The 13,198-nt window shown below is 41.6% G+C and overlaps 1 protein-coding gene across 1 annotated transcript; it reads right to left on the bottom strand.

Moving 5' to 3' along the window:
• Positions 1-10,083: 10,083 nt before the first annotated feature.
• LOC124411611 lies at positions 10,084-12,121 on the bottom strand. Its single transcript, XM_046890838.1, has 2 exons — positions 11,898-12,121; positions 10,084-10,832 (listed from the first exon to the last, which is right to left on the bottom strand). The coding sequence occupies exons 1-2, from the start codon at positions 11,898-11,900 to the stop codon at positions 10,383-10,385; spliced, it is 453 nt and encodes a 150-aa protein (XP_046746794.1). The 5' UTR covers positions 11,901-12,121; the 3' UTR covers positions 10,084-10,382.
• Positions 12,122-13,198: the final 1,077 nt, after the last annotated feature.

The raw sequence follows: 13,198 nt of genomic DNA on the forward strand, positions 1-13,198 counted from the left end.
GAAAAGTTACAGCCAAAAAACTGCAGATTTTCATCGTCATTTCTCTGCTGTTGGTCCTACGCTCTTTTTTATGTGTTTTTTGAGTTCCTGGTCGTCGAATTACTCTAAAAAGGGTCATGCTAATCGATTCGGAGACGCGAAATTTTCGGCTCCGAAAATCAAGAAAAAACTAAGGCTAACCCCTTTGGATTTTTGTCAAAAATTTCGACGATTCCGGAAAAGGCTGCGATTGATTTTGTAGGGCACGATTCCGACGTAATTTTGCGAGAGAAAACGATTGAGCGCAGTCCCAATACGCTGCAAGCAGCGCTTGAAAAGTTACAGCCAAAAAACTGCAGATTTTCATCGTCATTTCTCTGCTGTTGGTCCTACGCTCTTTTTTATGTGTTTTTTGAGTTCCTGGTCGTCGAATTACTCTAAAAAGGGTCATGCTAATCGATTCGGAGACGCAAAATTTTCGGCTCCGAAAATCAAGAAAAAACCAAGGCCAACCCCTTTGGATTTTTGTCGAAAATTTCGACGATTCCGGAAAAGGCTGCGATTGATTTTGTAGGGCACTATTCCGACGTAATTTTGCGAGAGAAAACGATTGAGCGCAGTCCCAATACGCTGCAAGCAGCGCTTGAAAAGTTACAGCCAAAAAACTGCAGATTTTCATCGTCATTTCTTTGCTGTTGGTCCTACGATCTTTTTCATGTGTTTTCTGAGTTCCTGGTGGTCAAATTACTCTAAAAAGGGTCATGCCAATTGATTCGGAGACGCGAAATTTTCGGCTCCGAAAATCAAGAAAAAACCAAGGCTAACCCCTTTGGATTCTTGTCGAAAATTTCGACGATTCCGGAAAAGGCTGCGATTAATTTTGTAGGGCACTATTCCGACGTAATTTATCGAGAGAAAACGATCGAGCGCAGTCCCAATACGCTGCAAGCAGCGCCTGAAGAGTTACAGCCAAAAAACTGCAGATTTCCATCGTCATTTCTCTGCTGTTGGTCCTACGCTCTTTTTTATGTGTTTTCTGAGTTCCTGATGGTCGAATTACTCCAGAAAGGGTCATGCCAATCGATTCAGAGACGCAAAATTTTCGGCTTCGAAAATCAAGAAAAAACTAAGGCTAACCCCTTTGGATTTTTGTCAAAAATTTCGACGATTCCGGAAAAGGCTGCGATTGATTTTGTAGGGCACTATTCCGACGTAATTTTGCGAGAGAAAGCGATTAAGCGCAGTCCCAATACGCTGCAAGCAGCGCTTGAAAAGTTACAGCCAAAAAACTGCAGATTTTCATCGTCATTTCTTTGCTGTTGATCCGACGACCTTTTTCATGTGTTTTCTGAGTTCCTGGTGGTCGAATTACTCTAGAAAGGGTCATGCCAATCGATTCGGAGACGCAAAATTTTTGGCTCCGAAAATCAAGAAAAAACTAAGGCTAACCCCTTTGGATTTTTGTCGAAAATTTCGACGATTCCGGAAAAGGCTGCGATTAATTTTGTAGGGCACTATTCCGACGTAATTTTGCAAGAGAAAACGATTGAGCGCAGTCCCAATACGCTGCAAGCAGCGCTTGAAAAGTTACAGCCAAAAAACTGCAGATTTTCATCGTCATTTCTTTGCTGTTGGTCCTACGACCTTTTTCATGTGTTTTCTGAGTTCCTGGTGGTCGAATTACTCTAGATAGGGTCATGCCAATCGATTCGGAGACGCAAAATTTTCGGCTCCGAAAATCAAGAAAAAACCAAGGCTAACCCCTTTGGATTTTTGTCAAAAATTTCGACGATTCCGGAAAAGGCTGCGATTGATTTTGTAGGGCACTATTCCGACGTAATTTTGCGAGAGAAAACGATTAAGCGCAGTCCCAATACGCTGCAAGCAGCGCTTGAAAAGTTACAGCCAAAAAACTGCAGATTTTCATCGTCATTTCTTTGCTGTTGATCCGACGACCTTTTTCATGTGTTTTCTGAGTTCCTGGTGGTCGAATTACTCTAGAAAGGGTCATGCCAATCGATTCGGAGACGCAAAATTTTCGGCTCCGAAAATCAAGAAAAAACCAAGGCTAACCCCTTTGGATTTTTGTCAAAAATTTCGACGATTCCGGAAAAGGCTGCGATTGATTTTGTAGGGCACTATTCCGACGTAATTTTGCGAGAGAAAACGATTGAGCGCAGTCCCAATACGCTGCAAGCAGCGCTTGAAAAGTTACAGCCAAAAAACTGCAGATTTTCATCGTCATTTCTTTGCTGTTGGTCCTACGATCTTTTTCATGTGTTTTCTGAGTTCCTGGTGGTCAAATTACTCTAAAAAGGGTCATGCCAATTGATTCGGAGACGCGAAATTTTCGGCTCCGAAAATCAAGAAAAAACCAAGGCTAACCCCTTTGGATTCTTGTCGAAAATTTCGACGATTCCGGAAAAGGCTGCGATTAATTTTGTAGGGCACTATTCCGACGTAATTTATCGAGAGAAAACGATCGAGCGCAGTCCCAATACGCTGCAAGCAGCGCCTGAAGAGTTACAGCCAAAAAACTGCAGATTTCCATCGTCATTTCTCTGCTGTTGGTCCTACGCTCTTTTTTATGTGTTTTCTGAGTTCCTGATGGTCGAATTACTCCAGAAAGGGTCATGCCAATCGATTCAGAGACGCAAAATTTTCGGCTTCGAAAATCAAGAAAAAACTAAGGCTAACCCCTTTGGATTTTTGTCAAAAATTTCGACGATTCCGGAAAAGGCTGCGATTGATTTTGTAGGGCACTATTCCGACGTAATTTTGCGAGAGAAAGCGATTAAGCGCAGTCCCAATACGCTGCAAGCAGCGCTTGAAAAGTTACAGCCAAAAAACTGCAGATTTTCATCGTCATTTCTTTGCTGTTGATCCGACGACCTTTTTCATGTGTTTTCTGAGTTCCTGGTGGTCGAATTACTCTAGAAAGGGTCATGCCAATCGATTCGGAGACGCAAAATTTTTGGCTCCGAAAATCAAGAAAAAACTAAGGCTAACCCCTTTGGATTTTTGTCGAAAATTTCGACGATTCCGGAAAAGGCTGCGATTAATTTTGTAGGGCACTATTCCGACGTAATTTTGCAAGAGAAAACGATTGAGCGCAGTCCCAATACGCTGCAAGCAGCGCTTGAAAAGTTACAGCCAAAAAACTGCAGATTTTCATCGTCATTTCTTTGCTGTTGGTCCTACGACCTTTTTCATGTGTTTTCTGAGTTCCTGGTGGTCGAATTACTCTAGATAGGGTCATGCCAATCGATTCGGAGACGCAAAATTTTCGGCTCCGAAAATCAAGAAAAAACCAAGGCTAACCCCTTTGGATTTTTGTCAAAAATTTCGACGATTCCGGAAAAGGCTGCGATTGATTTTGTAGGGCACTATTCCGACGTAATTTTGCGAGAGAAAACGATTAAGCGCAGTCCCAATACGCTGCAAGCAGCGCTTGAAAAGTTACAGCCAAAAAACTGCAGATTTTCATCGTCATTTCTTTGCTGTTGATCCGACGACCTTTTTCATGTGTTTTCTGAGTTCCTGGTGGTCGAATTACTCTAGAAAGGGTCATGCCAATCGATTCGGAGACGCAAAATTTTCGGCTCCGAAAATCAAGAAAAAACCAAGGCTAACCCCTTTGGATTTTTGTCAAAAATTTCGACGATTCCGGAAAAGGCTGCGATTGATTTTGTAGGGCACTATTCCGACGTAATTTTGCGAGAGAAAACGATTAAGCGCAGTCCCAATACGCTGCAAGCAGCGCTTGAAAAGTTACAGCCAAAAAACTGCAGATTTTCATCGTCATTTCTTTGCTGTTGATCCGACGACCTTTTTCATGTGTTTTCTGAGTTCCTGGTGGTCGAATTACTCTAGAAAGGGTCATGCCAATCGATTCGGAGACGCAAAATTTTCGGCTCCGAAAATCAAGAAAAAACTAAGGCTAACCCCTTTGGATTTTTGTCGAAAATTTCGACGATTTCGGAAAAGGCTGCGATTGATTTTGTAGGGCACTATTCCGACGTAATTTTGCGAGAGAAAACGATTAAGCGCAGTCCCAATACGCTGCAAGCAGCGCCTGAAAAGTTACAGCCAAAAAACTGCAGATTTTCATCGTCATTTCTTTGCTGTTGGTCCTACGACCTTTTTCATGTGTTTTCTGAGTTCCTGGTGGTCGAATTACTCTAGAAAGGGTCATGCCAATCGATTCGGAGACGCAAAATTCTCGGCTCCGAAAATCAAGAAAAAACCAAGGCTAACCCCTTTGGATTTTTGTCAAAAATTTCGACGATTCCGGAAAAGGCTGCAATTGATTTTGTAGGGCACTATTCCGACGTGATTTTGCGAGAGAAAACGACTAAGCGCAGTCCCAATACGCTGCAAGCAGCGCCTGAAAAGTTACAGCCAAAAAACTGCAGATTTTCATCGTCATTTCTTTGCTGTTGGTCCTACGATCTTTTTCATGTGTTTTCTGAGTTCCTGGTGGTCGGATTACTCTAGAAAGGGTCATGCCAATCGATTCGGAGACGCGAAATTTTCGGCTCCGAAAATCAAGAAAAAACTAAGGCTAACCCCTTTGGATTTTTGTCAAAAATTTCGACGATTCCGGAAAAGGCTGCGATTGATTTTGTAGGGCACAATTCCGACGTAATTTTGCGAGAGAAAACGATTGAGCGCAGTCCCAATACGCTGCAAGCAGCGCTTGAAAAGTTACAGCCAAAAAACTGCAGATTTTCATCGTCATTTCTCTGCTGTTGGTCCTACGCTCTTTTTTATGTGTTTTCTGAGTTCCTGATGGTCGAATTACTCTAGAAAGGGTCATGCCAATCGATTCGGAGACGCAAAATCTTCGGCTTCGAAAATCAATAAAAAACGAAGGCTAACCCCTTTGGATTTTTGTCAAAAATTTCGACGATTCCGGAAAAGGCTGCGATTGATTTTGTAGGGCACTATTCCGACGTAATTTTGCCAGAGAAAACGATTGAGCGCAGTCCCAATACGCTGCAAGCAGCGCCTGAAGAGTAACAGCCAAAAAACTGCAGATTTTCATCGTCATTTCTCTGCTGTTGGTCCTACGCTTTTTTTCATGTGTTTTTTGAGTTCCTGGTGGTCGAATTACTCTAAAAAGGGTCATGCTAATCGATTCGGAGACGCAAAATTTTCGGCTCCGAAAATCAAGAAAAAACCAAGGCTAACCCCTTTGGATTTTTGTCAAAAATTTCGACGATTCCGGAAAAGGCTGCGATTGATTTTGTAGGGCACTATTCCGACGTAATTTTGCGAGAGAAAGCGATTAAGCGCAGTCCCAATACGCTGCAAGCAGCGCTTGAAAAGTTACAGCCAAAAAACTGCAGATTTTCATCGTCATTTCTTTGCTGTTGGTCCTACGATCTTTTTCATGTGTTTTCTGAGTTCCTGGTGGTCGAATTACTCTAGAAAGGGTCATGCTCATCGATTCGGAGACGCGAAATTTTCGGCTCCGAAAATCAAGAAAAAACTAAGGCTAACCCCTTTGGATTTTTGTCGAAAATTTCGACGATTCCGGAAAAGGCTGCGATTAATTTTGTAGGGCACTATTCCGACGTAATTTTGCCAGAGAAAACGATTGAGCGCAGTCCCAATACGCTGCAAGCAGCGCTTGAAAAGTTACAGCCAAAAAACTGCAGATTTTCATTGTCATTTCTTTGCTGTTGGTCCGACGACCTTTTTTATGTGTTTTCTGAGTTCCTGGTGGTCGAATTACTCTGGAAAGGGTCATGCCAATCGATTCGGAGACGCAAAATTTCCGGCTCCGAAAATCAAGAAAAAACTAAGGCTAACCCCTTTGGATTTTTGTCGAAAATTTCGACGATTCCGGAAAAGGCTGCGATTAATTTTGTAGGGCACTATTCCGACGTAATTTTGCGAGAGAAAACGATCGAGCGCAGTCCCAATACGCTGCAAGCAGCGCCTGAAGAGTTACAGCCAAAAAACTGCAGATTTTCATCGTCATTTCTCTGCTGTTGGTCCTACGCTCTTTTTTATGTGTTTTCTGAGTTCCTGATGGTCGAATTACTCTAGAAAGGGTCATGCCAATCGATTCGGAGACGCAAAATTTTCGGCTTCGAAAATCAAGAAAAAACTAAGGCTAACCCCTTTGGATTTTTGTCGAAAATTTCGACGATTCCGGAAAAGGCTGCGATTAATTTTGTAGGGCACTATTCCGACGTAATTTTGCGAGAGAAAACGATCGAGCGCAGTCCCAATACGCTGCAAGCAGCGCCTGAAGAGTTACAGCCAAAAAACTGCAGATTTCCATCGTCATTTCTCTGCTGTTGGTCCTACGCTCTTTTTTATGTGTTTTCTGAGTTCCTGGTGGTCGAATTACTCTAGAAAGGGTCATGCCAATCGATTCGGAGACGCAAAATTTTCGGCTCCGAAAATCAAGAAAAAACCAAGGCCAACCCCTTTGGATTTTTGTCGAAAATTTCGACGATTCCGGAAAAGGCTGCGATTGATTTTGTAGGGCACTATTCCGACGTAATTTTGCGAGAGAAAACGATTGAGCGCAGTCCCAATACGCTGCAAGCAGCGCTTGAAAAGTTACAGCCAAAAAACTGCAGATTTTCATCGTCATTTCTTTGCTGTTGGTCCTACGATCTTTTTCATGTGTTTTCTGAGTTCCTGGTGGTCAAATTACTCTAAAAAGGGTCATGCCAATTGATTCGGAGACGCAAAATTTTCGGCTCCGAAAATCAAGAAAAAACCAAGGCTAACCCCTTTGGATTCTTGTCGAAAATTTCGACGATTCCGGAAAAGGCTGCGATTAATTTTGTAGGGCACTATTCCGACGAAATTTATCGAGAGAAAACGATCGAGCGCAGTCCCAATACGCTGCAAGCAGCGCCTGAAGAGTTACAGCCAAAAAACTGCAGATTTTCATCGTCATTTCTCTGCTGTTGGTCCTACGCTCTTTTTTATGTGTTTTCTGAGTTCCTGATGGTCGAATTACTCTAGAAAGGGTCATGCCAATCGATTCGGAGACGCAAAATTTTCGGCTTCGAAAATCAATAAAAAACGAAGGCTAACCCCTTTGGATTTTTGTCAAAAATTTCGACGATTCCGGAAAAGGCTGCGATTGATTTTGTAGGGCACTATTCCGACGTAATTTTGCCAGAGAAAACGATTGAGCGCAGTCCCAATACGCTGCAAGCAGCGCCTGAAGAGTTACAGCCAAAAAACTGCAGATTTTCATCGTCATTTCTCTGCTGTTGGTCCTACGCTTTTTTTCATGTGTTTTTTGAGTTCCTGGTGTCCGAATTACTCTAAAAAGGGTCATGCTAATCGATTCGAAGACGCAAAATTTTCGGCTCCGAAAATCAAGAAAAAACCAACGCTAACCCCTTTGGATTTTTGTCGAAAATTTCGACGATTCTGGAAAAGGCTGCGATTGATTTTGTAGGGCACTATTCCGACGTAATTTTGCGAGAGAAAACGATCGAGCCCAGTCCCAATACGCTGCAAGCAGCGCCTGAAGAGTTACAGCCAAAAAACTGCAGATTTCCATCGTCATTTCTCTGCTGTTGGTCCTACGCTCTTTTTTATGTGTTTTCTGAGTTCCTGATGGTCGAATTACTCCAGAAAGGGTCATGCCAATCGATTCGGAGACGCAAAATTTTCGGCTTCGAAAATCAAGAAAAAACTAAGGCTAACCCCTTTGGATTTTTGTCAAAAATTTCGACGATTCCGGAAAAGGCTGCGATTGATTTTGTAGGGCACTATTCCGACGTAATTTTGCGAGAGAAAGCGATTAAGCGCAGTCCCAATACGCTGCAAGCAGCGCTTGAAAAGTTACAGCCAAAAAACTGCAGATTTTCATTGTCATTTCTTTGCTGTTGGTCCGACGACCTTTTTTATGTGTTTTCTGAGTTCCTGGTGGTCGAATTACTCTAGAAAGGGTCATGCCAATCGATTCGGAGACGCAAAATTTCCGGCTCCGAAAATCAAGAAAAAACTAAGGCTAACCCCTTTGGATTTTTGTCGAAAATTTCGACGATTCCGGAAAAGGCTGCGATTAATTTTGTAGGGCACTATTCCGACGTAATTTTGCGAGAGAAAACGATCGAGCGCAGTCCCAATACGCTGCAAGCAGCGCCTGAAGAGTTACAGCCAAAAAACTGCAGATTTCCATCGTCATTTCTCTGCTGTTGGTCCTACGTTCTTTTTTATGTGTTTTCTGAGTTCCTGATGGTCGAATTACTCCAGAAAGGGTCATGCCAATCGATTCGGAGACGCAAAATTTTCGGCTTCGAAAATCAAGAAAAAACTAAGGCTAACCCCTTTGGATTTTTGTCAAAAATTTCGACGATTCCGGAAAAGGCTGCGATTGATTTTGTAGGGCACTATTCTGACGTAATTTTGCGAGAGAAAGCGATTAAGCGCAGTCCCAATACGCTGCAAGCAGCGCTTGAAAAGTTACAGCCAAAAAACTGCAGATTTTTATCGTCATTTCTTTGCTGTTGGTCCTACGATCTTTTTCATGTGTTTTCTGAGTTCCTGGTGGTCGAATTACTCTAGAAAGGGTCATGCTCATCGATTCGGAGACGCGAAATTTTCGGCTCCGAAAATCAAGAAAAAACTGAGGCTAACCCCTTTGGATTTTTGTCAAAAATTTCGACGATTCCGGAAAAGGCTGCGATTGATTTTGTAGGGCACTATTCCGACGTAATTTCGCGAGAGAAAACGATTAAGCGCAGTCCCAATACGCTGCGAGCAGCGCCTGAAGAGTTACAGCCAAAAAACTGCAGATTTTCACGTCATTTCTCTGCTGTTGGTCCTACGCTCTTTTTCATGTGTTTTCTGAGTTCCTGATGGTCGAATTACTCTAGAAAGGGTCATGCCAATCGATTCGGAGACGCAAAATTTTCGGCACCGAAAATCAAGAAAAAACCAAGGCTAACCCCTTTGGATTTCAGTCGAAAATTTTGACGATTCCGGAAAAGGCTGCGATTAATTTTGTAGGGCACTATTTCGACGTAATTTTGCGAGAGAAAACGATTGAGCGCAGTCCCAATACGCTGCAAGCAGCGCTTGAAAAGTTACAGCCAAAAAACTGCAGATTTTCATCGTCATTTCTTCGCTGTTGGTCCTACGATCTTTTTCATGTGTTTTCTGAGTTCCTGGTGGTCGAATTACTCTAGAAAGGGTCATGCCAATCGATTCGGAGACGAGAAATTTTCGGCTCCGAAAATCAAGAAAAAACTAAGGCTCACCCCTTTGGATTTTTGTCAAAAATTTCTACGATTCCGGAAAGTGCTGCAATTAATTCTTCAAGGCACTATTCCAACCAATTTTTCGAGAAATCGAGTAAGTGCAGTCCCAATACGCTGCGAGCAATAGATCGAGAGTTACAGCCAAAAAACAAAGGATCCTCTAATCGGAACCTCTGCTGCTGGTGTTTTCCTCGTAATTTCTTTGCTGTTGGTCCTACGCTTTTTTTCATATGTTTTCTGAGTTCCTGGTGTTCCAATCAGTCGAGAAAGGGTCATACAAATCGATTCCGAGACTAAAGATTTTCAACTTAGACCTGTCAATACTGTTTAACGTTAGAGCATTATCAATATGTAGTTGGTACAGTAAAATAAGTTTTGTTAGAATTTCTTGATATTTATTTGCATACAATCACACCTTAGTAACTGCTATCATTAATACAGTAAACGAAAATGATTAAAATTCTAATTAATTGTAAACTCAATCCATAATCTTGAACGCAATGACTTAGTGCCGTGATGAGTTAATAAATTCATTGCTTCAACCGAGTCCTACGCCCGAGTCAGTTAACGTACTCATGCTTAATGCGTGAACGTGTATCGGGATTTCCTCAGACATAAGATGATGGACTGACTGTTTCACTCTTCGTAAAATCAGGTAAAAGAAATAAGCGGAACAGTAACGGCATTTCAATACTCATTTTCATGCATCAGGAGTATTACTAATAATGCAAGACATTCATTTTTGCACCAACCGGCAACGTACCTCCAAAGAAATACTGGAAGTACCGACAAAGAAAGAGGTATTTTTAAAAGTTTGACCAACCGGTACAATAAATGTTTTCAACAAAATGGTAATTCTAGTGTACGAGACTTACACCAGTAGACAGCGCGTTAGAATCAGAATTCGAAGAGAAAAATAGAAAAGGTGAAACTCGATAGTTATTGTAATGCACCCGCGCTTTTTCCGATCCAATTCACTGGCGGTCTATCAGACTGTATCACACTCTGCCCGCAACTCGGCAGCACTGTTTGCCAATTCTCGCAGCCCCTGAAACATGACTTCTGGGGCTACGAGGTAGCCGAAAGTAGAGAGGTAGAGTAAAAAAGCAAATAAATGTCATAGTCAATTTCGTAAAATCGAGAACGCAATCGCAATTATCCCCCGAAGAAAGATCCACGCGATGCGACTCCGGGCTGGACGACGTTTTGCTGAGGTTTGACCGGGTTGAGGTGCTCAGCGATTTGCTGTCGGTTCACATACCAGAAGGGTTGCAGTTCCGCTGGCCAGCTCTCGACCTTCTTTGCCGTTTCCCCATATCCAAGAGCTTGGAGTAGAGGGTTCTGCGTCGAGGACGAAGCTGGTGAGCCGGGAATCGGTTTGGTCGGTGCGCTATTCCCAGGAACAACGTCGTTTAATCCTGAATTCTCTCCGACTCGGTTAACCAGGTCAACGTCGACTGGGGTCACCGTGGTCGAACTTGTCGTGCTACTTTCCTTATCCTGGAATCTGGGCAGTACTTCTGGGTACGGCCGGCTCCCGGCGTAAAAAGGTCGCTGGGATTGTCCCATGACGATGCACATGAAGAAAAGGACGGCGTATTTAATCTGTAATTAAAAATTGACACCAATTAAATTTTGCATTCCATGTATGCGAACCTCCTATGGAATAAACAGGCACTATAATCTGGAAGCGAAGATAAGAGAAGAGGAAAAACTACTTGAAAAATCTCCAGTTGAGTCATTTGCGTGCTGATGATGCTGAACACCAATGAAACAACATCCTTATTATGTAATCGAGAACTAATCTGAGCAAGTTCGAATAGCACAAGATAATTTGACAAAAACAATTTAAGATAAGGTTTTATAATGACAAAGATAAAAATAATTACGCCTTGGTGTATTCACTCGATTTTAATGACTTTCGTCGGATTTTGTTTACCGTAGAGATCCCTCAAAAGATCGCTTGAATGAAATTTAACAAATGGCTCGACGAGAATAGATTTGTGTAAGTACGGTAAAACTCATATTCCCAAAAGTTTGTATTTGCGCGTTATAAGTGTATCATGATGTAAAATTTCTTTATTATCTTTCTGACAATTTGTTAGGTTCTGGTCAGTCAGAGATACGAGCCCAAAAACAATGAAATCAAATCAGGAACACCAGAGTTTGATCATTTTGAACGTTCTAACGACAACATATTTCTCAAATTGTTACGATATCCTAGCTTCTGTTATTCTAATGTTATCAGTACTTCTCAGTTTTGTTTTTATTACTTGACATGCACGTTGTTTTATTTGTTGTCACTACCATGGGCGGAAATGAAATTGCCGAGTATTCTTAAAAGTCTATTCACTTCTTACAACTTTTGATCCAGATTCTACGGCCCGTATATTCTGAACAAATCAACGATCATGCCATTTCAAACGTATCAAATGTGACGATAAAAAAGTGTCTTTTGTTTTCCGTTCGTACGATTAATGAATGATTACTGTGTAACGGACATTAAACTAGCTCGGCGTCTTATTTGAGTTTTATTGTATCGCTGAATACTGATTCCCGAAGTAGGAACTTCAATAGATTTATTATTTTCGTGTCTCAATCAATACACTTCATCTGACCTTTCGTTTACTAGCAGAAAAGTAGGTAATTAGATTGTATAAAACGACTTACCATATTGACGGTGTAAATAGTAACGTTTCAAGGAGAGATGTGCTGTGTGCGGTGGTTGAATCGTTCTGCCTGTAGTGAAAGGTTCGACTGGGAATATATGTATGAATTGTCCACCGATAGGATTCTCCCACCGTTGTGAGATTCCCGTAAGCCATCCCACCTAACCTCTCACGACGCGGGGAACTTTGCCGCAACTTCCAGCATAATTCTCAAAACATCTGTGACGAAAGCACATTACGTGTCGATTTGTCCCAACACAATCTTGTGCTCATAATTACCATCGAGCTTGAAATATGTCTACAAATATACCTAATATCCTCTTTGCATTACAGAATCTGGTTCTCTCTCTCTCTCTCTCTTTCTCTCTGTGTGCGTTCATGCTTACATATGTTCTCAGGATATAATAATCTATCATCAATATTGTATACTGCGTATCATACCCAATGATGACGCAATAGGTACATTAATGGAGAGGCTATAGTATGTATTGTGAATAAACCAAACCAATGAACCATCCTGTGTGTATTATTACAGTCTCAATATTTTAGGCTTTCTCAGATTCTGCTCGCGCAAAAAACACCGATTAAAATATTAACCACAGGTACTGATTCTCTAAAAAGTTACTTGATTACACGGGTGAACCATTCTCATCAACAAAACAGCAATCACCTTCCACAAGGTAGAGATCGTAATAGTGTATAATGTATACGTTACGAGTATATACATTATACAACTACATTCTTCCTATCAATATTTCCGGTTTCAAGCGCGTCAAGTGCGACTGTGAAATAACGGCTGGTTATTTTGTTCTGTTTTACTTTATCGTCATTCGCTTTGGCCTCGGTTCGCACAGCATCTGTATGTTTTAATGTAGTGGTAATAATTGTATCTGACTAAAAATGAAGAGCAAACTTTGCGGCACGTTCCGTAAAAATGTGGAAAAAGTGAAGAAAATTGAAATGTGAAATAAATCCAAGCTGCAACAATTAAAATGTGTACTCTGCTTTGTATGATAATCCTTTCAAAAGAATGATACGTGATATTTTTACACAAAAGTTTTCAGATTTTAATGGGTGTCGATTTTTTTGTCAAGATTTTATCAACGGCAGCTCTTTAGGAACAACAAGCGTGTCTCTTTTCTCCTTTTCTCGGTTACGCCGAGAGATTATCTGCATAATTTATTAGCTGCAAATCACTACACTAATAAAATTGTCATCCTCCTTGGGGAAAACCATTTCAAAACTGCCGAGCCCTTTCTGGGTAATAATCGTGTGTCAGACAGCTGGAGGAATAACAATAAA

Source organism: Diprion similis, chromosome 10 (genome assembly GCF_021155765.1).
Source record: "Diprion similis isolate iyDipSimi1 chromosome 10, iyDipSimi1.1, whole genome shotgun sequence".
In the NCBI taxonomy this organism is placed as follows: Eukaryota; Metazoa; Arthropoda; class Insecta; order Hymenoptera; family Diprionidae; genus Diprion; species Diprion similis.